Source organism: Coniophora puteana (genome assembly GCF_000271625.1).
Source record: "Coniophora puteana RWD-64-598 SS2 unplaced genomic scaffold CONPUscaffold_21, whole genome shotgun sequence".
Classification (NCBI taxonomy): Eukaryota; Fungi; Basidiomycota; class Agaricomycetes; order Boletales; family Coniophoraceae; genus Coniophora; species Coniophora puteana.
In genome coordinates this window covers 335891-360953 of record NW_006913073.1, presented here as the reverse complement: position 1 = coordinate 360953, position 25063 = coordinate 335891, and the positions used below count along the sequence as shown (strand labels likewise).

Genomic DNA, 25063 nt, shown 5'->3' with positions numbered 1-25063 from the left:
AGCGGAGAGTCGCAAAATCGGCAAAGTCCGAAGGCTCTTCCCTACATTCAGGGGCTATTGAGGCCAAATGGAGAATGGAGGGTGAAAGCAAGGGCGCGTCCTGGCAATTGCCCGTGTCGCGCTCAACGACCCGCGTGTCCCATCCAACCCTTGTTTCTGCCCATCTGTTCTCCAGTGACCTCCTGCGCTTCACTCTTGACATCCTTCGACCAGTGTAACATGCCACGCAAAGAGAACGCCAATGCTTCAATCTCAGCTCAGGCTCAACAAGATCTCGTCTCCGACGGTATACAGAACTATGAGCTCCCAAAGTCGCTCGTCACAAAGATCGCAAAATCTGCAGTGAGCTACCATTTCTATATAATCTATCGAACCCTCTACTCATGTGAACCGCATGTAGATACCCGATACGGCTAAACTTCAGAAGGAGACCGTGCTTTCGCTGGTGAAGGGCTCGACGGTGTTCATTAATTACCTTGGTGAGTTGGTCGTCAGTGTTTTCTCTTTGCAACCTAATAATATACAAATGCCACTTGTAGCTGCCACGTATGTATCCTAGGTCACATCTTTTCGCTTCTAAAGCCTCTGTTGACCCACATTCAGCGCTCATGATGTCGCCCACTCAAAGCAACACAAAAGCATTTCCGCGTCCGATGTCCTCAAGGCTCTTGAGCTCATCGAATTCGGAGACCTGGTAGAACCACTGCAGGCAGAACTGCAGAGTACGTCCTTCATACTTCCGAATACTCTTTCACCTATCTAACCGCGCATACACCCACCCTCGTCCTCATTACCCTGGTTCCATCCTCAGTCTACCGTGACACGGTCAAAACAGACAAGTCTCGCAAGGGCGCTTCTGCGCGAGGCGCCAACTCATCCACCGCAAAAACGAAAGACTCCGCCCCTCTCTCCATTTCGCTTTCGACAAAGGGGAAGGGGAAGGCTGCCGCCACTCCGGCTTCGGCAGCGTCGACTACGGCCAAAACTCAAGTACACGCGGACCAGGTGGCCGCGAGCGTTTCGGGCATGAGCATATCAGGGCCAAATGGCGGCGCTAGCGAGCGGGCTGACGAAGAGATGGATGATGACGTTGGCGAGGAGGACGAGGAACTGGGCGGGTACGAAGAAGAGGTTGAGCCGGAACTTGTTGGCGGGGAAGATGAAGACCCTGGCGATGAGGGTGTCGACGAGGAGGACGACGACGGCGAGGTGGAGGGCGGTGAGACGGAGGATGCCATAGTGCTTGAGGGAGAGGAGACGAGGCGGGACGTCAAAAGGCTCGAGGTGCATGCAGATGAGGGCGAGGTGGAGTAAGGAGTTTGCAATGTACGCTCTCTATTCCAGATTTGTATACCCACTCGCTTTCGAACCAGACTTAATGCACCACACCCCACTTTTGAGATATTGCACGATGTCAGGGGCTATCTTCCGGTCACCTAAAACGCCTGAGAAACACCTGCCAGTTGTCTGGAAATACCCTCCCCGAAGGAAGACCGAGGGGTCCGAGGTCTGACACGAGGATGAGTCAGCCTCGGATTCAGGATCGCGTCAAGATGCTGTGAAAGCCATGTTATTCAATTTCTCACATGACTATGCTAACGTTTCGCGCCAAATCGGGTCCTCCGAGGCGCGCTACTTCTCATGTCAAACGACAGAAGGTAGTCCAAGACTCTAGGGCTTATTGGCCGGGATATCCTTTAGCCAAGTGCTTTCTAAGATCTTTGTCATCCTCGTGTCACGCAAATCGTCCTCACGACTCGACAATCGCGGTGCCAGAAGGTGCCAGCTTGCAATGGTATAAAGACAAACCGGACCGCACCATCGACGTCATCTCACGCCCTCTGGCGCATCGGCCTCTGTGTTATTCGCTTTCTTACTGGACCCTCTACAGCCACAACATTCAGCCGACACGCTCACGCGCACCTCTCTCACTTGCCCCACCATGAGCAACGCCGACATTGCAACCCTAGCTGACGAACATGAGTCCAAGCATCAGCAGGAGACCAAGACGGGGTCCGAGAACGTAGAAGCTGGGGAAGTCGAACGCACACAGCCTCGTGATCTTGGTGATGGCATCCCCGACGGCGGCCTTCTCGCGTGGCTACAGGTCGTGGGTGCCTTTCTCGTATTCGCCAACACCTGGTGAGTGTTCTCTCGTCGCATATCTCTGACATATTCGCTCATGCCTTTGTAACCCGGTTCGTAGGGGCATCTGCAATACCTTTGGCGCGTATCAAACGTACTACGAAGGCGCCCTCCTCTCCTCCCAAAGTGCAGAACAGATTTCATGGATCGGCTCGCTGCAGCCGTTTCTACTGCTCGTTATCAGCGTACTCACTGGGCCGTTTTTTGATATGGGCTACTTCCGTTCACTGACCATCTCCGGGTCGATTCTGATGGTCCTGGGAGTCATGATGACGAGCATTGCAACCGAGTATTGGCAGATCATACTCGCTCAGGGAGTCGCGTTCGGGCTGGGCTCAGGGATGTTGTTCACACCTGCAATCGCGGTCGTAGCGACGTATTTCAAGAAGAGAAGAAGCTTTGCCGTAGGTATTTCGGCGAGTGGCAGCAGTATTGGTATGTGGTTTGTCTCATGATTTACGTGGTTTGCTCTGATGTAAGGTACCACTGCAGGCGGCGTCATATACCCTATCGTATTTCGTCAACTCGTCGGCTCTGCGGGCTTCGGCTGGGCGACCCGTGCTATTGGGTTTATCGCACTCGGAACGCAGCTCATCGCACTTGCCGTCATGCGCCAGCGCGTTGTTCCGAAAACAAACCAGCGCCGCGCGCTCTTCGACCTATCCGCCTTCAAAAACGTACCCTTCCTACTATTCTCTTTCGGGTGCTTCATGGGCTTCATGGGCCTATATATCCCCTTCTTTTACATCTCCTCCTACGCACTCTCCAAGACCACCGCCTCCGAAGAGCTCGCATTTTACTTCCTCTCCATCCTCAACGCGACAAGTACGTTCGGACGTATAATCCCGAACTTCATCGCGGACTACATCGGCCCGCTAAACACGATCCTGCCCTGCACGTTTGCGTCAGCGATCCTCGCGTTCGGGTGGCTGGGCGTGGACAACGTGGGCGGGCTTCTCGCGTTCTCAATCATATACGGCTTCACAAGTGGGACCTTTGTGTCGCTGCCTGCGTCGACGGTTGCGTCACTGACGCCGGATCTCACCCGTGTGGGGACGTGGATGGGGATGTGCTTCGCCGCCGCGGGGCTGGGCGTGCTGGTCGGCACGCCTGTAGCAGGCGCGTTGATTGACATTGAAAACGGAGTGTATTGGAAGGCACAGTTGTTCTGCGCGATCTTGATTCTTGTTGGTGCTGTGTCGATCGCAGCTGCACGTGTATTGAGGGCAGGGGTAAAAATAGTTTGGGCATAATCGTCGGACGAGCGAGCGTTGATTTCATAAATATATACGCTACACAAGTACTAATAAACCAATGCGCAAACTGAACTGACTCTGCGGAGCTGTGGTACATAGAGTTATGATTACTTTCCACTGATGTCCGTGTTCATGGTGGATGAACAGAACGAGGGCCCGTCATGCAGGCGAACGAAGCAAAGGAGCTTCTGCGGGTGACTGGTAGTCATTGTCATGAGGGTATTCGGCAGGGACCATAGGAGGGACACTGGAGAAGATCACGTCGGTCAGTTCAGTGCCGTCAGTCCCATCTACGGAGTCGTGTCGGATGTGCTTCCGAGTGTTCAGAATCATCCAAGGCCCAACCATAGTCAGGAAAATGAACTCGAATATACTCTCTATGTCCCAGTACGCGATAGACTAGAAATGTTTCATGTTAGCTTGTGATCAGGATAGTATGGCGCGAAGGTCTCTACCTGGTTGAGTGACGGCGCGTTGGCCATCGTGTTGATGACCAATGCAAGAAATGCTCTATTGACACGCTTAGCTAACAGCACTAAAAGTATCTGGACCTTGCATGGAGTCTGGATACGCACATCACGAAATAGACCAGGTTATCCCTGACCACGATCGACATGAGTGTCTTGCCGGAATTAGTAGAGAACTTGTAGTTCGCCGGATAGCTCTTGACGGCGTGAAAAGCGACCAACACGCTAATAATTACCTCAAAGGCTGCCAACGCACCATTCGCAGCTGACGGTACCCAGTTAACGCTCGCTGGAGTGTCGGTGACGCAGTAGCGGATGCCGTAGTTATTGGCCACATCTACAGATAAGATCGGTCATTGCGAATACCCGGCCACTGCGCGACTCACAGGACATAGATGGCCCATTGGCCCATATGACAATGTTGGAAGCGAAGCTCACTGCTTGAGCTGCCACGAAACTTGACACCAATAGCCACGAGATCTTGTTCGGCCGTCCAATAATCACGTATGCTCGTATTGCCAGCATCGCTGGTTCGAAGCGCTTCAGTTCCTGTCCGAGTGGAGTTTAACGTCTGTACGGTACTCGCCTTGTAAGATGAGTATGATGATGTCTTTAGATAGTTCGTTTAAGACGAATACAAGAAAACCTAACAAAAAATGAGCGCGATGTAAAGCGCAGTGGCAGAGGGCATACAGCTTCCAGACGCCCATGTCAATATTGTGGTAAGGAAAGGTGACTGTGATTGGAAAGTGACTTACGACTAATGAGGGTGGCATCTGCTTGTAAGCGTATATGAACCGTGTAAGGCAGCATTGAATGTCTTACTTCGTTGGATCGTACGGAATTGAAGCTATACACTAGACTTCATAAGCTTCATGCACGGGAAACAAGTGACTTTATGCTTACACCAAGCTGTCCTGGATAATCATCGCGTCAGAGAGTGCTTCGCTTCGCAACTGTACAACTCACGCCGCCCATAACATACCAAGGTAGCGAAGCTGTAGCCATGAGACATCAACGCTCTCCGAGGGTCGATGGATTCAGAGGCTCACCAGTACGTAGAGAACTACCGCCAAAGAAAATTTCTGAGTCTGTCACACATTCATTGGCCTGTCCATAGTGTAATCCGTCAGACGTACCCATATCATGCTGATCTGAAGCCGCTTTAGACATTGGCCTTTTCCATCCCGACACATAGCAACAACACACCTCAAGTCCCAGGTTGAGAACTGAACAACGTCGGTGCTTAGTTCGCCAACGCGTAAACACACAGATTCCAGGTCACCACGCACAATAATCGTAGGCCATTAGCGAGACGGCGGCAGCTGTTCCAAGTTAAGGGTTTGCACTCGAATTAAGTGATATAGCAACGCACCTCGAGCGTAGTTGGTCAGAACCTGGGATCTCGCTGCCTCCATAAGCTCTTCTTGAAGCGTATCTGTGTTCATGATGTCGGGAGGGTTGAAGGCGAGGGATGCGCGTGCGTTCGCGCGCAACATCAATGCAGAAATTTATACTCCGAAGGCTAGTGAACTGTGGAAGTCCTCGAGGCCGCAAGACGCATAGGGACGGCTTGTGGGCGGCCCTTGATGGGGACCGAACCCGAGTCTTTTAGTCTTTATAAGCTGTGCCGTCGACTATGACGTTGCCCCACTTGACTCACCTGTCTCGGAGGCTGTTAAAACTGAGCTGAAGCCTCGGCCTCAAGTTCCGGTATTCAACAACAAGGTAAGCAGTCCAGTAGGCGTCTTTCAAGCCAACAGTACGAGGCCAGGAAATACACGAGAGCTAAGGCCCTAAATGGTTCCATTAATGGACGTGGGGTAGGTTGACGTCGAACTGGTGCATGAAGGGCGAAACCATCGCCATGGCTGATAGTGGTGCTATCATGGGACTATGTACACTTGATGTACCCTGACATTTGATCATGGGCAGAGCGATCATCCATCAAGCAAACGGAAGCATTCAAACGGAAACAAAAAAAAATCGGCTATTATCGTCCGAAAGGCATACAGGCAATGCCGAGATCACATCTTTACACGCGACCAGCATTAATATTGACACTTGGATTATATTAATTGTCCCACCATTCATCTCAGCTTCCCCCCGCCACACGAGCAGATCTCGGGAAAACCGGGTATCACTGTAATAAAACCAGAGATTTTATACGCTTCGGATTTTGGCACACCTAATTGGATCATTGGGGTCCGCCATCTGTATTACGAATGTTTCATTTGGCTTTCATACAGACGAGTGGGTCTCCCTTGTAGCCTCTGTGGAAACGGAAGACGTCGCAGCAAACCGCATTGGCGCACTTGCCTGTGTTTCTGACTGCGTTCCGTTTACATCACTGTCATGTTGTCTCTGCAAGCTAAGCACCATCCATGGTCCAATCATGGTAAGATGAATAAATCGTGTCATCTTCGCAATGATCCAGCATGAAGCGCACTGAATCCAAGCGTTAGTTTTCGGGATGGAAAGACAAGTAGTGCTTGCGAGCGTACCGGCCCTGGACTAGCTATAGGAGAACCCTCGATGATGTTGACAACCAGAGCAAAAAGCGCGCTTGTATATTGGTTAGAGACGAAGATATTATCACAGTAATGTTGACTCACGTACATGAGAAAGTATATCAGGTTATCCTGCACAATGACCGACTTCATAGTGCACAACGATCGTTTTGGAGATCTCCAGAAAGGAGTAGGCAAATGTTTTAGGGCATATCTGAACACAAAACCGCTAAGAAGGACCTCGAATCCCAAAATGATGCTGTTCGATGCGGGGAGAAGCCAAGTGTATTCTGCTGGGTAATACAGCTGACATGTCGCGATATTTGCGTACTGTAACTCGTCTTTGGAATGTGGTGTCAGTGCATGTAGCCAATTGTTACTTTAACCAGCAACCTACCGTCAAACTTGAAGGCGACAATCCATGTTACGATGCCTACGGCAGAATTGGCGATATGCGTAACAATGAAACCCGTAAGAAGAGGGAAAAGGACCAGCTTCGATTTCCCGTATAGCAGGTATACCCGGATAGCCAGCATCCCTGAGAATCAGTGATGAGCTCTTTGTATATTTATGTCAATTTATAGTAGGCCCAATACCTTGTAAGAGGAAAGTTATGATATCCTTCAGTGGGTCGCTGATAAGGAACATAGATAAACCTGCACCAAAGGAAACTTAATAAACAAGCGAAACCTAAGCGTAGTGAAAGAACATACATCTGGAAAAGTGTTATAAGAATAGTAACGAACAAAATTGCGTCGCTTACCCCTAGTTGTGGCGATTCAACACAATGTTTTCTTGCGATCAATGCGGAATACATACCTGCGGAGGTAAAACTATGTTCCAGGAGTATACTACACGCCATTAGCTAGAAGGTTAATATGATGGATATGTTACCTACAAAACTGGGTTCTAACGGAAACGCAGGCATGGATTATGTCTCAGTATTGGACTGAAAATGTGCACCTTGCACTCACATGCCCCAGAGCAGACCTACGTAGCGAAACTTTACATGTCAAAAATCAGTGTGCTTCACGAATGTACTACGTCGCTCGACAAGCCAATATATACGACGTCGACATTCTTGTAAATTTCCTAGACTGCTTATAATGAGTTATCACCACTAGCCAGTCAAACTGGATATTACCCATATTATGTCAACCTGGCAAGAATTAGCGCTTAGCATCGGATGAGTGTTTAGTTGAGATCTGTCACCTCAAGGGGAAGATTAAGAACTGATCACGGTCATGTTAGCACAATGCACGAACCGTCCAATAGTGGCCGCCGTCCTTACCGTAGTCATGTAACATAAAGACAAAGCCTGAGACTAAAAGGATAGATATTAGTCAAGCCAGTATCTTTGATTAGTGAAAAGGGTGGCTGACGCAGGCCGTTATCGAGAGCTAGTTGATTCTCCACCGCTAGTATAATTCGCTGGTTAATTCCTGGAACAAAAACAGTAGTCATAACTGTACAATGATGTCAGGACCGAGCTACACGGTCTCAGCTATATAGTAGTCTGCCTTACAGTGCTATGCCGCCGTGAAGAATGATCAATCTTGACGTCATGCACTGTAGCGAAGTTTCCATCCTGTCGCGGATCTATGTGCTCCACCGACCTGTTTTTGGACGTCGTGTAGCGGGTATTGGTCCTGGTCTAGATCCATAGCTTTGCAGGCGTCATCAGTATTCCCTGCGCGAACTTTCCGCGGTTGACGTAATGCCTTTACCGCTTGTGTATAATATCCGCTTTTTTGTGTACGAGCGTCAATATTGCATATTTGGATTCTATGATTCGTTTGGATTATCGTTCTGGTGTTGTGGCTCTGCAACCATACAGACGCATCGAAACGCTGCAAGCATGGAATAAATACAATTTCTTGCACATGTGATAAGCTGTTAGAGGGGAGATCGTTGCACAGGGCCTGAATAGTGCTAGCGAGGCACGTACTGGTATTTACAGCATCGGTAGGGATAGAGAAGCGATAGGTTATGTACGTGGTTGGGGATCACATTGAGTTGATTCTAGTCAGCGAATCAAGACAATTTGCTTGGTGCTGATGTCTCTAAGCGCACGTTAAATCCGCTGTTGTTGGTACCACAGCAAGGCGGACGTCCAAATGGCAGTCTTTAATGGGTTAATTAATCCCCGCTAGAATAATGACAACGCGTACGTGCAGTTTTGGAAGCTCTGCCATGCTGTGAACGTGGCAGCTAACGAACTTGCAGTGTCGGATTGCGCCCAACGTTAGTCTATGTGCCTTTCAGCTGCCGTGTTGCGGGGGAAGTCAGCTCCGCAAGTAATTTTGGCGCGTCATTTGACCTTGGACAGTGCAATGAACGTTTGAATGATAAATTGCTCCATTGTTGCAGGCACCGCATTCCCGATGTTTTGGAGATGCTGTGTTTATTAAATCCTCTAACACAGGGCACATGAAGCAATAACTAGATACCAATTATGTCAAAGCTATGTCAATTGTAGTCCAAATGATTAAGGAATAAGTGATGATGGAATATGCCAATTATATCTCAAATGCAGACGTGATTCATCTGCCAAATTTGAGGGCAGGATATTCCAAATTTACGTGAATGAAAACCCATATAATTATGTGATATGGTTTGGAATAATCTATGAGCATTTTTGCACTACCTCTTCTGAAAAGGCGACTACGTATAATTAAAGCAGATTATACTTGCACAGCATCTGTACTGGTAAAGCATACCAATAATGCAAATGTAATATTCTTAGATTCAAATATTTATCAAATATATCGATTATACATGTCGCCGCTCTTTGAGAAGAGGTAGTGCAAAAATGCTCATAGATTATTCCAAACCATATCACATAATTATATGGGTTTTCATTCACGTAAATTTGGAATATCCTGCCCTCAAATTTGGCAGATGAATCACGTCTGCATTTGAAGAATAATTGGCATATTCCATCATCACTTATTCCTTAATTATCATTTGGACTACAATTGACATAGCTTTGACATAATTGGTATCTAGTTATTGCTTCATGCACCCTGTGTAACACCTGTCACAAAAATCGCTGCATCATGAACACGCCACGAAGGGGGTTGAAACGTTGACTTTTTCACAAGCTAGCTGACATTTGGGCGCTCTTAGCCTAACACATTTGAGACTTCGCTCTCCTCTGACCCATAACGAGACACTTATACATAGTCTAGTCCATCCAGCTCATTCAACGACGCCCAAAGGAAGAAAATGCGGAACATCAAACTGGCATACTCCGGGACGCAAATCGCACCGTGGTGGTGATGTCTATTGCTTCCGACTGACTGGAGCCAAGCAAATTTCTGCCGTGTTTTCTCCGCGAACTGAGTATCATCCACGGCCCCACCATGGTGAGAAATAAGAACCGTGCCAGCTTTGCGATGATCCAGCATGATGCGCACTGGAATTTCTGGGTGAGACGCCTCCTGCAACACGGGCGGAAGACGACCTACCGGGTTGGCAAAGGGAGCGCCAGCAATGATGTTCACGACCAGACCAAAAAGCGCACTGTCTGTGAGTATCAGTATGGTCATACGCAAATGGTATACTTTGGAATATGCGGACATAAGGAAATAGACCAGGTTATCGTGCACGATTACCGATGCCATGGTGCACAACGACTGAGCCGGAGATCGCCAGAATGGCTTGGGTAGATGTTTGAACGCGTACCTCAGCGCGAATCCGCTGAGCATAACCTCAAAACCGAGCAAGGTGCTGTTGGATGCTGGCGAGAACCAGGCGAAACTCGTAGGCAGGTGGACCTCGCAGGTATGGAGGTACGCGATATTGAGCTCTTCTGAGGATATAGTCATGGCACTGAGCTTATAAGGTGGAGCATAGAATACACGTACGTTCGAGGCTGGGACCGATGACCCAGGTCATAAAGGCTATGGTAAAACTGACACCTTGTGCTGCTAGGAAGCCGACCACCAGACACAGGAGAACAAGCTTGGATTTACCAAATAGCAGGTATACCCGCATGGTCAGCATTGCTGTTGGGGTTTCAGTGGCATGTTAGCTGCACTTATACACGCTGTACCTTGTAAAAGGAACAAAAGAACATCTTGTGCAGGCTCATTGAGGATGAAGACCACAAAACCTGAATAACAAGATGTTTTCAGAAACATATCATACAGAGAAGTATGAAGCATCGCTAACATCTGTTTGAACGATTTGATATTTGCAAGCAATGATGAAGTTTGCACGCACTTCTGCGACATAGTGTAAGCGGTCGACATCACGGCACGAACAATATGTGACGCACATATCCGGTGAAAGGTATATCAAAAGAGTGCACTCAATATCGTTGGTTAGAGAACAAAATTGGTGCGACGGAGAATTCTGAGCTCACAGAACTGGGTTCTGACCAAAGCTCGACTGAGTTGCACGAACACAAGCGTACATATCGGCTGGCTCACATTCCCCACAGTAATCCCAGGTAGCGGAACTAACATGTGCGATAGCGATTGTCAGAGTTCAATAAAGGGATATGCAGGCAAATTGCATACCAGGATGTAGATGAACGTCATTGCTGAAAATCTCCTAGTCTGCGTGTAATGGTGAGGAGCAAGCGACCGCTTAGGAGATGCGACTGACCCATATTATATCATAAATACATCAGATTTCGACTATACCATATACAGTAGGCTAGTCTCACTTCGAGACCGAGATTGAGTACTATGAGGAATCTAAACTCTAAGACCTTGTGGGGATACTCTACTGACACATACCATAGTCATATGTCATAAACACAAAGCCAGCCACTGTTCAGGCATAATAAATCAGTCGAAACAGCAGTAAACTTGCGGGGAAGTAAGGCGCACACAGCCCCCGATTAAGCGTCAGTTGGTTCTCTACCTCTGCTATGATCTCGGAAGTAGTGTTTGACATCGTGAGTGAGGACAGAGATATTTAGAACCTGAGGACTGAGACAGTCGTGTACCCTTTGATATTTATATATCTATACCACATGACTTGTAGCCAGCGTCTCCAGAGATCTAGTACCTGGTATAGCATGTGGCTGCAGATGATGTGCACTACTGGGCAAGGGGCAGTCACAACTGTAAATATCGGACCAAGACCTTCCATGCAGGACCCCGTACACCAAGCCGCGCGTCACGGATACCACAGCCGCAAGTCGGCCAAGAAAGGCAATTATGGCACTATAGACGCTCCCACGATTCAACTCCGACTAGGTTGCGAGTCGCCTGCAACTCGAGTGAGTGAAGCATCAGATTTACTCTATTTACTGTCAGACGTAAACATGCGTATATCGTAGAGTTCTGTCACAGTATAGTTGTAATATTTAATCCATAGAAGTCTGTAGCCCATCATCCGAGGCAATTAAATGAGCCACTGGTGCTGGGAGTGAGTACTACTACTGCCACTTGCGAGTTGACAAGTGAGTTGAAGCAAGTTGTAAAATGTGAAAGCGAGGGCATTGGGACTCCGTAGTATATCTTCCATGCTTGTTTTTTCTAGTTGAACACTTGCACACAAAGGCTTGCCACAGAAGCCGCACACATGACTAATTGACACCTGCACAGATGTGTAAGAAATAAGGCAAGTGAAAGGAAGCTAGAAGTTATCACACTTTTTCACGGAGGCCATCCTCTGTCACTCCTTGCATTGCTTTCAAGGTATGACCGCTATGCAGCCATGATTCATCTGAGCGAAACAAAGTTCCACAGAGAAAGCAGTTTGAATCCTTGTTAATGGTATCAGCCTCCATTTTGGCCGTTGAAACTGTCAAGGTAAAGCGGGCGATCCTTGGGACAGGTGATAATAAATATTAAGCAAGGAAATCAAAGAAGGTTGCAGGAGTAAGACATACCCTCATGATTGCGATAAGGAAACTGGATGCATACTCAGATAGATGTCGGCGCGCTCAACGCGACGTAGATCGCGCGTGGGCTTTCACTGCGTTTCGCCTGTTTCTGGGCTAACCTTGGATAAGTCACCTACTGTTACCCAGTCGAGCGTACTCACACGCCTATCGTAGCTCGGGTTTCACACGCTTGAGTAACTCGATTCTCCGCACCTAGCCACCGGCTTCTAGTAGCCGGCTTCTTTTCGATCAGAACCATCTGCTCTTCCCGACCTCCTCGAGCCTTCTACTAGTCTATTCGGTTTCCCCTTCGTGTACCTGTGTCTACACGCTAATAGACATCTTGCTCTCATCTGGAAGGCGTATGCACCACTAAGAGCTCGACTAGGTGGCTTTGGCTCAGGTGAGTATAGCTAAAGCCACCACCTCGCCCGACTCGGAGCGCTCGGGCCTCCTGCACAGGGTATCGACACTTAAGTGTTCGACGACGCTCTCTCTCTCTCTTGCTTCCCCCCACCATCTCCCCCCTCGTCGTTCCCCCTCTTCCTGCTCAACAAGCACTCGAGCGCTCGTTTTCCGCCCACGAAGCTGCCTCGAGATGAGCTCAAGCAACGTAGGTTCAGAGCTTTTATTCTAATCTCGCAATATCCTCACTCGCGTGCACAGAACGACCCTCAAACGAAGTCCTGGGTGCGTGGTTGGTTACGCCGGCTGATTAAATGCTGATAATCATGCTCACTATCAGGTCTTTGCGAGCGACTCGAGTCGCCGGCTCCTTCATGGCCTTGGGTTTGCCACATATATCCTCCGCGTCCTCATCGTACTGACCCACTCTCAGCTCCATGTGGTCCAGTGTGGTCGGCGCTCCCTGACCACGTCTGCGTCTGTGTCCACACCCACGTCCACGACGACCCCCTCGCTCATCTTGTTTCCCTCGCGCACCCTGGCCGCTGTTCCCTCGCTGAGGACCCACCTCCTCGGCTCCTCCACTCGCCGGCACCACCCGACCAGCTTCAAGAGCGCTCACGCGTGCGTCAAAACGCTCCGACATCTGAGTGAGCCGGTTGACAATGTCCTGGTTCGATGGGGTGACCACGTTTTGTCTGGGGCCCAGATGTGAGTATATGCGTTTTTTGTCGGGCTTGTACTCACATTGTTTCGGTTGTAACAATAGGAAACGGATAGATACCCAAGTCATTGTAGCACCGGGTCTTCATTTCGTCCGGCCGCGGTGCCCATAACTCGTCGCTGATCCCAAGCGTAGGCGGCCGCGGTAAGCCTGCTGTATAAGAAGCTCCCTGCATCGGATTATTCATGTTTATAGCAGTGGATGTAGGAGCGGCCATATCGGATATGAAGAGCTGCAGCTGTGAGAGGATCTGGCAGTGGGCGAGCGCGGCGGTGCGATGCGAGCGACGGCAGCGGTGTACCGGTGGCAAGGAGGGGCGGCGGCGAGCAGCAGGGAGCACGAGGGAGGGGACGCGTCGGGATATCAGTCCCGTGATGTGTATTATTTCATGCAATCTCATCTCATCTATTATTACATGCTTCTATCGTGGCGAATCTAAGGTTATAGTAGGCCCCAAACGGGTAGAATAACCGTTCACGAACACGGCCTGGTATTCACCTTATATGACATCACCTACTATAACCTAATCTCACGTTTGAACACACGAGCAAAATACCCTTTTACTCCCCCATGTGCGTACACGCAGCAGCATCTATTATATTTCCTATTATAACATCATTGTACATGTTTCTATCCGGCGCGATCTAGGCTGTAGTAGAAGTGGTCTCCACCTAGTGTTTGCAACTATTTGTAGCGCTCGGCCAACAGGGGCTTCTACCCCGTATTAACCAAAATCACCCCCCTCGAGCTCAAAGATACAATCTCTTCGTATAAAGTTAGTAGGGAGGGCACCGAGCATGTCCTCGATTCGAAATCATGCTATTAGATTGTATTCTACTTGCGTATGCCGAAGGTAACGAGTTCGGACATAAATTCGCCATAAGGCTGTGTACTTCGGCTCCTTGACACGACCCCAGACACCAGTAGGGGATGGATCCCCCCCCAGTCAAGGTCCGGAATTACAGTTCTGACTGCCCCTTGCTACTGGGCGACTACAGTCAGGTGAAGTGCCACTTCCATTCATTCCGTTGATAGGGGTAATAAGCTGTCCTGATTAAGGTTCACATCAACAAGGACTCTGCGTATGTTACATCGCACCATTGTCATATAGGTCATTAAGCAGGTAGACAAGCCGAAGATACCGTGGAACTCATCGTCCATCAGAAGAAAGGGGATGTGGCGGCACTGTCCGATGGAGAGAAGAATGAAGCCACCGGTTGCTGCTCGCGCTTTTTAAACCTTGAGTTCTGGAAGGAAAGTTCTTTCTTACTTGCCTAGATCATATGCATCGAGGGATCTAGTCCCTTATATCTGATGTTGTGGCTAACTGAGGCATGTGCTCAGACTGGGCGCAGTGATTGCGTATACGTATAGATGTCAAACCTTTCGGTCTTTGCTAGTTTGGATAACCCCTCGGGTAGCACAGTTACGCGCGAGAAAGCATTCGGTTCGGCCAAGGGATGTCTGAAACGCGATCAAAACATGCCGATATTCCTGTAGATAGCAAACGACGGTTTGATCATTGCTAGACAGTGGGTCTGCGCGCTCCGGTACGGTAGGTGTACTCCCTGATCCCCACAATCGCCTAGTGGATGTCGGGTAGGCTAACCCAAGTCACGAGATAGATCCTGTTGAAGGGAGAATGAAGAAATCAAGATGGCAACTACACAGCGATCCAATGGCACGAGCGAGGCCAATGTCTTCGCTGCAGAAAGGTCGGAGGAGAGGATGTTCCGACAAAAAGCTTCCGTTGTCAACGAGCCGTCGGCAAAAGCCGATCGGAGACCGGAAGCGTCGCCGATTGGGCGACGCGATCTGTTACACAATTGGGCGCGTCACACAAACTGAAGCTTTTGTTTCACGACATACCCACCTCGGTCTCCTTCTCACCACACATTCTCTCGACATGTCGTCCAGCCAGGGCTCTTCACCACCACCGTACGCTATGTCTTCGGTACCAGAGACTACCCCTGCGTCGTCACCACCTAGGAGCGAGTTCACCCTAGGCAAGGACGCGTCGGAGTACACCAGCAGTCCAGAGCCAGAGGTATGTACAGGTCACGTTCGTCGCTTAAAACCTTTAGATTGACCTCCTATATAGCTGGTGGATGCGCAGGACGTGAAGGAGGACGAGGTACGCCACCCGCTCTCGCGTGACCTTCGACGCGTCTAATGAGCGCGTTTTTGACAGGAGTTCGAAGCGCGCTTTGCGCGCCTCAGTCGCATTCTTGAGAAGTCCTATACGTATAGTGGCCTGCTCAAGCAACAGATGGACAAGGAAAAGCAGTCGTCGGCCCTTCGCTCCGTGCTCAAAGCTACCGCGCCAGCAGAGCCGAGCAAGAAGGCACCCGCGAAACGCGGTCGTAAAGGGCGTAAGAAAGCAGTCGAGGAGGAGCCCGAGGAAGAGACGAAACCAGAACAATCCCCCCAGAAGGAGGAGCCGAACAAGCAGGCGGAAGAGCAGCCGAAGTTCGTCCAGCCTAGTCTGGTAATCGGTGCACAGCTGAAGGATTACCAGCTGGAGGGCGTCGAGTGGATGATCAGTTTGGACAAGAACGGTGTTTCAGGGATACTAGGTCAGTTCTTTTACCCTCAATACGCCTTCCTATGATAATCTAACGGACTGTTCGTCACGCAGCGGATGAAATGGGTCTTGGCAAGGTTTGTTAGCGACACTATTCCCCATTCTCCGTATCTTAACCACTTTTTCAGACTCTTCAAACCATCGCCTTCAACGCCTACCTCCGCGAACAAGGCAATTTTAGCCCATTCCTTGTCGTTTGTCCACTCAGTGTACTACACAACTGGATTGAGGAATATAACCGCTTCGCTCCTGACGTACGCCACTGAATCCCTTCCCTTCGAGTACCAGCTAACCGCGAATTGTAGATACCAGTTTGCATGTATCACGGTTCTCCCATCGAGCGTGCTGAGCTCCGTACGACGGCCATGCGCCTGCCGGACGTTAACTATGACAGCGACGAGGAAGCCGCAGCTAACGTCAACGCGAAGCCAAAGAAGAAGGCTCCGGCGAAGAAGAAAGCAGCACCAGCGCCTAAGGCAGCCACACGCAAGTCTCAGCGCCAACCTCAGCCATCTCCGTCCAAACCTTCGCCCACCCGACGGACGCGCAGCGGCCGCCCCACCAAGCGCGCTAAGGTCGACTCGGATGGCGACGATGATCCATCAGATTCGGAGGACCAGGCAATGGACGAGGACGAAGAAGACGAGAAGGAAGTAAGGGCACCTCTCCCACCTCAGACGCGCAAGACGTTCCCGGTCGTGGTAACGACGTACGAGATGATCATACGCGATCGCGCGTACTTGGCGGCGTATAATTGGGGTTACATCGTCGTTGACGAGGGACACCGTCTCAAGAACCTCGACTGCCGGCTCATGCAGGAGATCAAGAAGTACCCGAGCGCCGGGAGGATGATTTTGACGGGGACGCCGTTGCATGTGAGTGACCTATGCTACGATTTCAAACTTCCCAAGGGATTCAACCTGACTGCTTTTATGCGTAGAACAACCTCTCGGAGCTGTGGGCATTGCTGAATTTCGTGCTGCCGGATATATTCAATGATTTGGATGCATTCCAGGAGTGGTGCGTCTCTACTCTTCCCCTCTACCACCTAAAGTTGATATAGACCTCGCCGGTGTTTAGGTTCAATCTCGGCGCAATGCAATCCCACCTCACCTCCGAGCAGTCCTCCGAGCTCATCCACACGCTACACGGCATCCTCAAGCCCTTCCTCCTGCGCCGGCTCAAAGCGGATGTTGAAGGGCTCCTCCCGCCCAAGAAGGAGTACGTGTTGTACGCGCCGCTCACCGTCCGTCAGCGCGACCTGTATGATACGATCGTTGAGGGCAACTTGCGCCAGTTCCTACTCGGGCAGGGTAAGGGCGTGTGTGCGACCGAGGAGGAGGAAGAGAAGAGGAAGAAGGAGGTAGAGCAGGCGATCGAGACGGATGCGCCGCGGAAACTGAGGAAGGGAAAGAGGAGACGGTATGATGTCGACGGGGACGATGATGCGTATTTTGAGATGCTGGAGAACGGGGAGGTGGCCAAGGTTAGCGGGGCGCCTGCGAAGGATGATCTGGGGGAAATGGCGAGGCAGCATCAACTGAAGACGACACGTACGTTTGCGTCTTTGACTTTTCGCTCTCCGCGCTCGCTGGGCTAATGTGCTATCCAGTCAAGCAGGTGAACAACATGAAGTTGCAGAACACGGTCATGCAGCTGCGTAAAGTGTGCTCGCACCCATTCCTCTTCGACTGGCCCATTGATGCGTCGACGAGCCAACCCGTGCTGGATGACAGCCTCGTCGGCGCGTCAGGAAAGATGATGGTGCTTGACCGTCTCCTCACCGAACTGTTTAAGCGCGGGCACAGGGTGCTACTATTTAGCCAGTTCACGACCATGTTGGATATCATCGACGTGCGCATCTTCCTGTTTCCCGTTCTTTCCAAACGCATTGTGTTGACTCTGCGCGTGGATGCTCCATGTAGGACTGGGCACGCGAACTGAAGGGTTGGGACATCTGTCGCATTGACGGGTCCTCTGCTCCTCTGGAGCGAAGAGAGCAGATGAACATTTTCCAAGCTGCCACACCCGACTCACCACGGCTGTTTTTGCTCAGCACCCGCGCGGGTGGCCTAGGTATCAACCTCACGGCTGCGGACACGGTCATCTTCTATGATCAGGACTGGGTGCGTCGCCTCAGACGACCAAAGAGGCACGGCTAACAAGAACCACCTATGTATTGTGATGGCAGAACCCTCAAATGGATGTACAGGCGCAGGACCGCGCGCACCGCATCGGCCAGACCAAGCCCGTGCTGATCTTCCGCCTGATCTCAGCTCACACGATTGAGACGCGCATCATGCAGCGCGCAACGGAGAAGCGCAAGCTCGAGGCACTGGTCATCGCCAAAGGTCTGTCCCATTCACTTCTACCTATCATTCCCCTACATCACCCCATGCTCATCATTACGCCCACGATATAGGAAAGTTCAAGATGCCTGGCCAAGCAGCCGCCCCACGAAACGGCCAACGAGCCAAGCGCGAGACCATGGCAGAGCTCGCCGCCTCTCTCCTCCGGCTCGAGGGCGAGCAGATCGACGTCGTTCCCGACACGGCCGCGGGCAAGGCGAGTGTGCTGAGTGACGCGGAGCTCGACATGCTCCTCGACAGGCGTGAAGAGGTATTCTCGGATCGTGGGAAGGGATGGACGAGCTCCACAGCAGCTGCTTCGGCTGACGCCGAGGGCGCAGCGGGTGCACAGGACGAGGATCAGGCTCAGGATGAGATGGGGGTGCAGAAGAAGGCAGCGAAGGCGGCGTTTGCGGCGTATGAGGCGCCCGTGGGGCAGGGGAACGAGGCGTTGGCGAAGATCTTGGGCGAGGATGCCCCAGAGTGATTGATGCTGGGAGGTGGTTCCTATGGGTGTTGCTGTATATTCTTGGGTAATTAGAGTGCTTGTTCGTGACATACCTTTTGTAGATTTTAGAAACCATATAGCATACTGTAGAGCTTATAGTTCATACTTTGATAATGTTTCGGTTTTTTTTACGTCCTTCACTGCCGTAGATGTCAAACGTCAACAGGCGCAGCGCTAACAGCTTTCACACTTCGCGCTCTAGATGCTCTCAGCCATTGGGGGCAGTGAGGCTAGGTGGTGAATTCTACAGCCATCACACCTGAGACAGCGGCGGATCGTGTGACTTAAAGAGGGTAACAACGATCCGACGAAAGATTCTATTCAACTTGAAAAATCTATATGGGCAAAGAGACAATAATGAATTAAACAAGACACGACGTCGCGTAAACGCTCCGTCCCCACGCTGTACAGGTGTAGTCACACATCGTCGAAGTATTTTTATGCAGACTATTTAACTTAACACATGGACAATAATATTGTACATTTGACTTCGACAAATTTCATCAAGTTTAATGATCTGAGAGGGGAAGTTAAATGAGATTGCACGAAAGATAGCGTAGTCATACCTCGCCGCGAGAAGCGCTCTCGTGATAGCCGGTTCAAGTTCAACATGAGTGGACCGACTGAGACTGTGGTTATGTTCTCTTGCATGTGGCAAAAAAACTCTGCTGAAATATCCAACGAACAGTCAATAGCTACGGAATCGAATTGGTCTTCGAAGCTTTTGGTGCAAACAATAGTTCCGGTGGAGCATGAAGCTCGGTCGCGGGTGACAAACACACCAAACACGTTAGCAGAAGGCATGAACCGAGTTTGAGTGTGATGGGAATGAGGGCGAAAGTGTTGAGTGGAAAAGTGATAAGATAATGCAGCTAGTCGGTTCGCAAGACCATACCCTCCCATGACATGAAAATGAATGCAATAATCCTCTTGTCTGTTGTATCGCATGTGGTGGGATGCCCTTGCCCGAACGAAAGTATCTTGAAACCATGCGCAATGTCATCTGTCTCAGCGGAGGGGCAGGCACACACATACGTTTTCAACGTTGCGCATCCCATCTTCAAACGTGGGTAAATATGCGCAAGCAGGAGGGACCCAAGAGCCGTCTTTCCGTCCAAAAATGATGTCCGAGCAGAACGTGAGACAGTGACAATGGATGCATGTGAGAGCACGACGAAGTTGAGTATACTGGGTGGGCCAGAACCCCCGCCTAGGCAGCCTCAACTGTGCCGCAGCGCCAGCCTGGCTCAGTTTTTCGAGGTCCATGATAAGATAGTTTCGAGTGCGCGGCATATCTTCTCAAGGAACACAACCTTGGCGTCACCCTCATAGACGGAGGATATGCCAGCTTTTCCAGGGGTGTCATCATGGTCGCACAGCAACCTCGATGGCAGATGGGGTGGACGTGCATGCGTGGGACTCGAGCTATTAATGAGATGGGCGCGACGGCGTCTCCGGGGTATTTGAAGGGCTCGGACGCTAGCAAGAGTGTGCGAGAGTCTCCTAAAGGGAACGACGGCGGGGACGGACTACGCGGACCTCGGAGAAAGCAAATAGGGAAACGACGGAAAGCTGACAGGTTGAGGAGACGGGTGGCCCTGTTTTATACCTAAAGACGGGTGTAAGGGGTTTAAACCGTTAAAAATAGTAGCTAGTAGGGAGTGGTGTCTGAGGGACATCGATGCCCAACTGAATGTACACTGGGTCTTAACCCATAGAATAGCGAATAACTGCGGAAAAGAGACTTTAGCACAATTCAGTCGAGCATTTATAAACTAAAATAGGGTGAACATGGGCACAACATCGGAGGTTGCGTACAGGAGTATCGAGAAAAGATTGTATAGAAACTCTTGTCATATTCTGTGAAGGGACGCTAAAGGGGCAAACCTCATTCAAAATAAAAGGTTCAACACGTACGCAGCAGCAGCGCCACAAAGGGACTCACGTTGAAGTATAGAACCACTACCGACCTACATTCTGAAAACAGGGGACATTCAAAAGCGAGCAACGTGCGGGCCGACAGGAGCCGCAACCAAACACAACCACATCGTTCGTGTCATAAGTTTGAAGATACGATTAGATATCTTTTATGCCCTCGACACCTCTGTGAGATCCTGTGAAGGATTATGAAAAGATCCCGGTACTAAATTTGGGATAGTTTCTATTAGATCGGTCCAAGGCAACGATGATAACACCGATCCTAAATTGATCAATGCATCTAGGGAGCTAATCGAGAAAGGGAAACATTCTAAATATAAGCGTACATCGATTCGTCAAAGGATTCAAAGTCAGACAGGGGCAACTATGTAAAATTGTACCGCTCAACCATGCTTAGAAAGGTTTTGAATATTTCAGAGCATCGCAACGATGCAACGATGTAAAGATAGATTCAAACTAGTTTCAGTGATCAGAGTGAGCGGCCCGATCAGCGGCCCACTCAGCGGCCCACTCAGCGGGTATCTCATCATAACTCAAGGTTTTCGTAAACAGTGGACCTCCATACATGTGCTGGTGCGAGTGAGCGGGTGTGAATTGGATAGAAATAGCCATCACTTACCTCAACGAACACCTGTAGGTGAGGCTGTAGCTCTTTCGAAGACGAGAAAACCCAGTACAGCAAGACCAGAGTGATAAGCATGGACAAAACAATGTGTATCATCGTGCGTGCTAGAACTCCAATCCAACTGTGAAGCTCGAGCGGAGAGGGGCGCGGAGACCGATCATCACTGTGGGTTCCAGAGACCTGAAAGACATGGCGATTAGGGGTAACAAGACCATGCTCGTACACGAACCTTGGCGGGTTTACGGTCGAGCGTCCAAATCTTCACATCACAACGCTTTTTGCGAGCAGTTCCGGCGCTGACTAAAATGCAACCTGCCTCGTCCTCGACACACTGTCTGACGGTTAGCTGACCTTTTCATACATGAGCAAACACGTACAGTAATGGTGCGAACTTCGAAACCACCTAGTGCACGGTAGTTAGCTAGAGGTGAACTAATGAAGACGAATGGTTGCTTACTTTCGGCATGCTCAACGTGATGCATGATCTTTCCTGTCCTATGGTCGAACACTCGGAGGAAACCGTCATCACCTCCCACGACGAGGAGATTGGCGGCGGGAGCAAACGCGACTTGGAGAATCGCATTGCGGATGATAGGGTGCGGAAAGCTGTCAACTCGTTCCATGGTTGGGAGTGCGTACTTATCCACCCCATTTGTCAGGTTGGAGACGAACAGGAAACCGCCAGAGTCGGAGAGGCAAGTGTCACCACTGGCTAGGATGAGTACTCCTCCAAGAACGACAAGAGACGACGTACATGCGTGTCGGAAGGACCTTAGTCCACTTTAGAGTCCATGGTTCTATTCCGTAGCAATGACTGGGGCGCGAGAGTCAGTCAGTGTATCAATGGAGACCTGAAGAACGTACATTTCGTGTGACTCAAGGTAAGATATCATAACGCTGGAGCCTCTATCGAGGAAATGAACCGTCCTGGCAATGAGTGACTTGCGAGGGGGTTTCTCGACGAGGCTGACCAAGGTACCTGACCTCACTTCAGTAGCGCAACTCATGGCGAGAAGGTTATAGGGCCCACGATTAGTCCAGCACCATACTTGAATAGATCCGTCACCGACAGTCGCGAGGCGACAGTGTGTACCATCCCAGCACATATTTTCCACCTGGCCGTCGTGCGCACGAACCATGGATACATACTGGAACGGCCCCTGGGAGAGATTAGTCTTGACATACACTCCGCAGAAATGGTGCGACTTACATTCGCAGAACTACTTTCATAGACGTGGACTGTGCCATCGGCAAAGCCGGCGGCGAAAGAGTTAGGCCCGTTGTCATTTTGGAATAGCCAGGTGACACATGAGATAGGGCCATGAAAATACTGATCGATTTCTTGCTCGATTTCTCCAGTCTGGAGGTTCCATACCATAAGAATGCCTTCTTGGCCTGCGGGAATATGATGTCTGCGAGAGAAGACAATATGGCCGTAGTGAACACTTACCGGCGCTCAGCAATGTACGAGATTCAAGGTTTACAGCCAGTGTATGAACAGCATCTCGATGACGCCGCAAATCATGCTTTAATTCGAACTGGATATGGCATCATCAAGCGATCAGTGAAAAGGGTGACATGGCACCTACCTCTAGTACGGGCATTTTCGTACGAACAGGACGAGATCGAAGCACCGGGGTGCTTATATACAAGCAAAGGCGCTTGCTGGCGTCAAGCAAGAAAACAATACGGACGGACAACACAATTGAAGAGTATCCTAGCAACCTGCCCCCCCATAGTACAATCGTCCATTTCTCGGTATTGTATAACGGCAATTGTGTGTAAGTTATTGTAACGCGGGTGGTAACATCACGACCGTATCTCCTTCAGCCGATCTGCCTGTTCTCTTATCTGCCTGCCTTCTTTCTCGCCTTGGAGTTTTTGAGGTAAATGCGGAGAAAGTCAGATACGACCCAATCACCCTCGTATTGATCAAGCTCAGCGTACGCTTCCTTGGCCTGCAGGTGCGAAGTATCAGCTAAGAACCGGTTGATTACGGGAAAATGATCCACCTCGGCGAACACTTTGGCCAAGTCCTCCGTCTTTTGGGCGTTGAAGGTTTCATGCACATTGAGGTATTTCTCGGCGAGCTGCTGTACATATTTCTGGACTACCGTCAATAGGACGACGATGGCAGTCAGATGAAGAACGTACCTTTACACCCTCATATCGATCGCTAGACCAAGCGAGTGCCTCCCGGAGGGTATATCCACCACGACCGATACGTGTTACTTCGCCCTTGGGCTTCGGGATACGGGAAGTTACGGGTGGCAAAATGCCAGCGGAGGATTTCGGTTCGTCGAGGGGGAACACTCTCTCGTACGTAAGGCTGGGGAAAGAGAGTAGACGTTCAACGAGAAAGGATTGGGTCGAGGTGAGAGGTGTGTACTGTCTGCGAACGGGTGGGTCGCCGCCTTCAGCCATGGCAAAGGTTCGGCTTAAACGAACGGTCAGCTCGAGTAACACTTCGTCAGCGAAAGGAAGACAACATACAAAAGGTGGGCAACTGCAAAAGCAGGGGTAGCGTCCGCCTTTTGAGGGCAGACAACAGAATAGTTCGATCTATGGTTATTGTTCCGTTATTGTGTGGATTGGCACCGTATTGGTGGATTGCTTACAGAAAAGCAGCCGACAGTCCCCATGGTGACTTTGTTGTGCCGATGGGTATTGTAGTCGGAGAGCGTGCATCCTGGACGTTGTAGCCCCATGGATGCTATAATCCGATAGGGTGCACCGCTCGGAACGTGAAAGCTGAGGTGACGAGGACGAGGACGGGACCAGAGGGGGCAATACTCATGGGGAAGCGAGAGAGAGAGCGGCGACGGCAGCCGCATTGCCATTGAGTGAAGCGGAAGGAAGTAACGAATCTGCTGGGCCATGAGCAATGACGTCCGAAAACAAATCGGAAAGAAAACATACCTGGTACTGAACGAAGTCTAATTAAATCCGGAGCTATTGAGCGATGCGGAGGAGGAGGCGATGATCTTGATGATCTGGGTAAGGCTACGATCGCGAATATAAGGATGCGTTAGTACGGATGAGGGATGAGTACGCGGCATATACTCACCTGAGAAGCCCGATATGACGCGCATGCGCTCGCGCTGATGGGGCTGGGTTGAATGAATGGAGATTGAGGGCTGGGCGGCGGCGATGGAGATATACGAGAGGCGGTGAAAGAGGACGTCGGGCGGGCCATGGACGAGGGCAAGGAAAGCGTAAGGGACGAGGGGGAAGTGCGATCGGGAAACTATGGATGGGGGAGGAATGAGCGGGGTAGAAGGGCTAAGGGTGGCGTCGACTTACACGAGAGGAGGGGTCAACGAGGACGCAAAGGAGGGGCTATCGACGATGGGGGGGACGACGCGAGGGAGGACCCCAGCGCGTTGGCGAGGGACGCGGCGGCGGCGCCAGGGGCGATGAGCTGGTTGAGGTGCGGGATGGTGGTGAGATGGTCGGAAAGAAGGGTCGTGGGAACCCACTCGGCAGTTTGATATAGTAAATCGCGAGTAGGGTACAGCCACTTACCAATTGGGTGAGTGGCTGTACCTCCACGCGAGGTGGGCACAGCCACCCACCACATTGGGTGGCGGCTGTACCTCATCGTGATTTACTATATCCTGGGGTAAGTGGGCTCTCATGCTCCTTTCTTTCTGACCATCTCGATACTGATCCTGGAGTATCGAGATGGTCAGAAAGAAAGGAGCATGA

General features: G+C 50.5%; 10 protein-coding genes across 10 annotated transcripts; 3 read left to right on the top strand and 7 right to left on the bottom strand.

Annotated features, from left to right (window-relative positions):
- Positions 1-159: 159 nt before the first annotated feature.
- On the top strand, positions 160-1391 carry CONPUDRAFT_140608 (histone-fold-containing protein). The gene is made up of 5 exons (XM_007777441.1): positions 160-342; positions 401-479; positions 540-546; positions 604-722; positions 812-1391. Exons 1-5 carry the CDS (start codon positions 220-222, stop codon positions 1312-1314), a joined length of 831 nt encoding a protein of 276 aa, XP_007775631.1. The 5' UTR covers positions 160-219; the 3' UTR covers positions 1315-1391.
- Positions 1392-1843: 452 nt separating this feature from the next.
- CONPUDRAFT_133327 (MFS general substrate transporter) lies at positions 1844-3398 on the top strand (the record flags this gene model as incomplete). The annotated part of the gene is made up of 3 exons (XM_007777440.1): positions 1844-2142; positions 2207-2580; positions 2638-3398. The coding sequence occupies exons 1-3, from the start codon at positions 1943-1945 to the stop codon at positions 3396-3398; spliced, it is 1335 nt and encodes a 444-aa protein (XP_007775630.1). The 5' UTR covers positions 1844-1942.
- A 162-nt stretch (positions 3399-3560) lies between these two features.
- CONPUDRAFT_160315 (uncharacterized protein) lies at positions 3561-5367 on the bottom strand (the record flags this gene model as incomplete). Its single annotated transcript, XM_007777439.1, has 8 exons — positions 3561-3800; positions 3857-3911; positions 3977-4205; positions 4255-4417; positions 5008-5022; positions 5078-5097; positions 5161-5193; positions 5244-5367. The coding sequence occupies 8 exons, from the start codon at positions 5365-5367 to the stop codon at positions 3561-3563; spliced, it is 879 nt and encodes a 292-aa protein (XP_007775629.1).
- Positions 5368-5958: 591 nt separating this feature from the next.
- On the bottom strand, positions 5959-7842 carry CONPUDRAFT_78229 (uncharacterized protein; the record flags this gene model as incomplete). The annotated part of the gene is made up of 13 exons (XM_007777438.1): positions 5959-6011; positions 6057-6082; positions 6120-6316; positions 6373-6433; positions 6488-6719; positions 6776-6916; positions 6975-7034; positions 7092-7093; positions 7142-7143; positions 7198-7229; positions 7353-7368; positions 7644-7702; positions 7761-7842. The coding sequence occupies 13 exons, from the start codon at positions 7840-7842 to the stop codon at positions 5959-5961; spliced, it is 963 nt and encodes a 320-aa protein (XP_007775628.1).
- Positions 7843-9554: 1712 nt separating this feature from the next.
- CONPUDRAFT_78228 (uncharacterized protein) lies at positions 9555-11286 on the bottom strand (the record flags this gene model as incomplete). The annotated part of the gene is made up of 9 exons (XM_007777437.1): positions 9555-9903; positions 10066-10192; positions 10248-10388; positions 10436-10495; positions 10606-10607; positions 10815-10843; positions 10905-10987; positions 11127-11159; positions 11220-11286. The coding sequence occupies 9 exons, from the start codon at positions 11284-11286 to the stop codon at positions 9555-9557; spliced, it is 891 nt and encodes a 296-aa protein (XP_007775627.1).
- A 1652-nt stretch (positions 11287-12938) lies between these two features.
- Positions 12939-13569, bottom strand: CONPUDRAFT_78227 (uncharacterized protein; the record flags this gene model as incomplete). The annotated part of the gene is made up of 2 exons (XM_007777436.1): positions 12939-13326; positions 13376-13569. 2 exons carry the CDS (start codon positions 13567-13569, stop codon positions 12939-12941), a joined length of 582 nt encoding a protein of 193 aa, XP_007775626.1.
- Positions 13570-15224: 1655 nt separating this feature from the next.
- Positions 15225-18880, top strand: CONPUDRAFT_113671 (uncharacterized protein). The gene is made up of 12 exons (XM_007777435.1): positions 15225-15399; positions 15454-15486; positions 15544-15928; positions 15991-16013; positions 16065-16190; positions 16242-16811; positions 16877-16956; positions 17017-17489; positions 17549-17790; positions 17862-18062; positions 18128-18287; positions 18359-18880. Exons 1-12 carry the CDS (start codon positions 15259-15261, stop codon positions 18769-18771), a joined length of 2847 nt encoding a protein of 948 aa, XP_007775625.1. The 5' UTR covers positions 15225-15258; the 3' UTR covers positions 18772-18880.
- Positions 18881-21192: 2312 nt separating this feature from the next.
- CONPUDRAFT_78225 (WD40 repeat-like protein) lies at positions 21193-22959 on the bottom strand (the record flags this gene model as incomplete). The annotated part of the gene is made up of 10 exons (XM_007777434.1): positions 21193-21300; positions 21350-21535; positions 21585-21686; positions 21733-21758; positions 21813-22063; positions 22110-22169; positions 22220-22515; positions 22566-22750; positions 22806-22893; positions 22945-22959. 10 exons carry the CDS (start codon positions 22957-22959, stop codon positions 21193-21195), a joined length of 1317 nt encoding a protein of 438 aa, XP_007775624.1.
- Positions 22960-23202: 243 nt separating this feature from the next.
- Positions 23203-23779, bottom strand: CONPUDRAFT_160310 (uncharacterized protein; the record flags this gene model as incomplete). Its single annotated transcript, XM_007777433.1, has 3 exons — positions 23203-23313; positions 23368-23460; positions 23510-23779. 3 exons carry the CDS (start codon positions 23777-23779, stop codon positions 23203-23205), a joined length of 474 nt encoding a protein of 157 aa, XP_007775623.1.
- A 369-nt stretch (positions 23780-24148) lies between these two features.
- CONPUDRAFT_160309 (uncharacterized protein) lies at positions 24149-24956 on the bottom strand (the record flags this gene model as incomplete). The annotated part of the gene is made up of 4 exons (XM_007777432.1): positions 24149-24222; positions 24275-24358; positions 24423-24637; positions 24703-24956. 4 exons carry the CDS (start codon positions 24954-24956, stop codon positions 24149-24151), a joined length of 627 nt encoding a protein of 208 aa, XP_007775622.1.
- Between the last annotated feature and the right edge of the window lie 107 nt (positions 24957-25063).

Excerpts from the sequence above, each read along its gene's own strand:
- CONPUDRAFT_140608 (XM_007777441.1), top strand. The coding sequence starts at position 220 with ATGCCACGCAAAGAGAACGCCAATGCTTCAATCTCAGCTCAGGCTCAA. Across the intron at positions 343-400 it reads CAAAGATCGCAAAATCTGCA|ATACCCGATACGGCTAAACT; the intron begins GTGAGCTACCAT and ends AACCGCATGTAG. Across the intron at positions 723-811 it reads ACTGCAGGCAGAACTGCAGA|TCTACCGTGACACGGTCAAA; the intron begins GTACGTCCTTCA and ends TTCCATCCTCAG.
- CONPUDRAFT_113671 (XM_007777435.1), top strand. The coding sequence starts at position 15,259 with ATGTCGTCCAGCCAGGGCTCTTCACCACCACCGTACGCTATGTCTTCG. Across the intron at positions 16,812-16,876 it reads TGACGGGGACGCCGTTGCAT|AACAACCTCTCGGAGCTGTG; the intron begins GTGAGTGACCTA and ends TTTTATGCGTAG. Across the intron at positions 17,791-17,861 it reads CCATGTTGGATATCATCGAC|GACTGGGCACGCGAACTGAA; the intron begins GTGCGCATCTTC and ends TGCTCCATGTAG.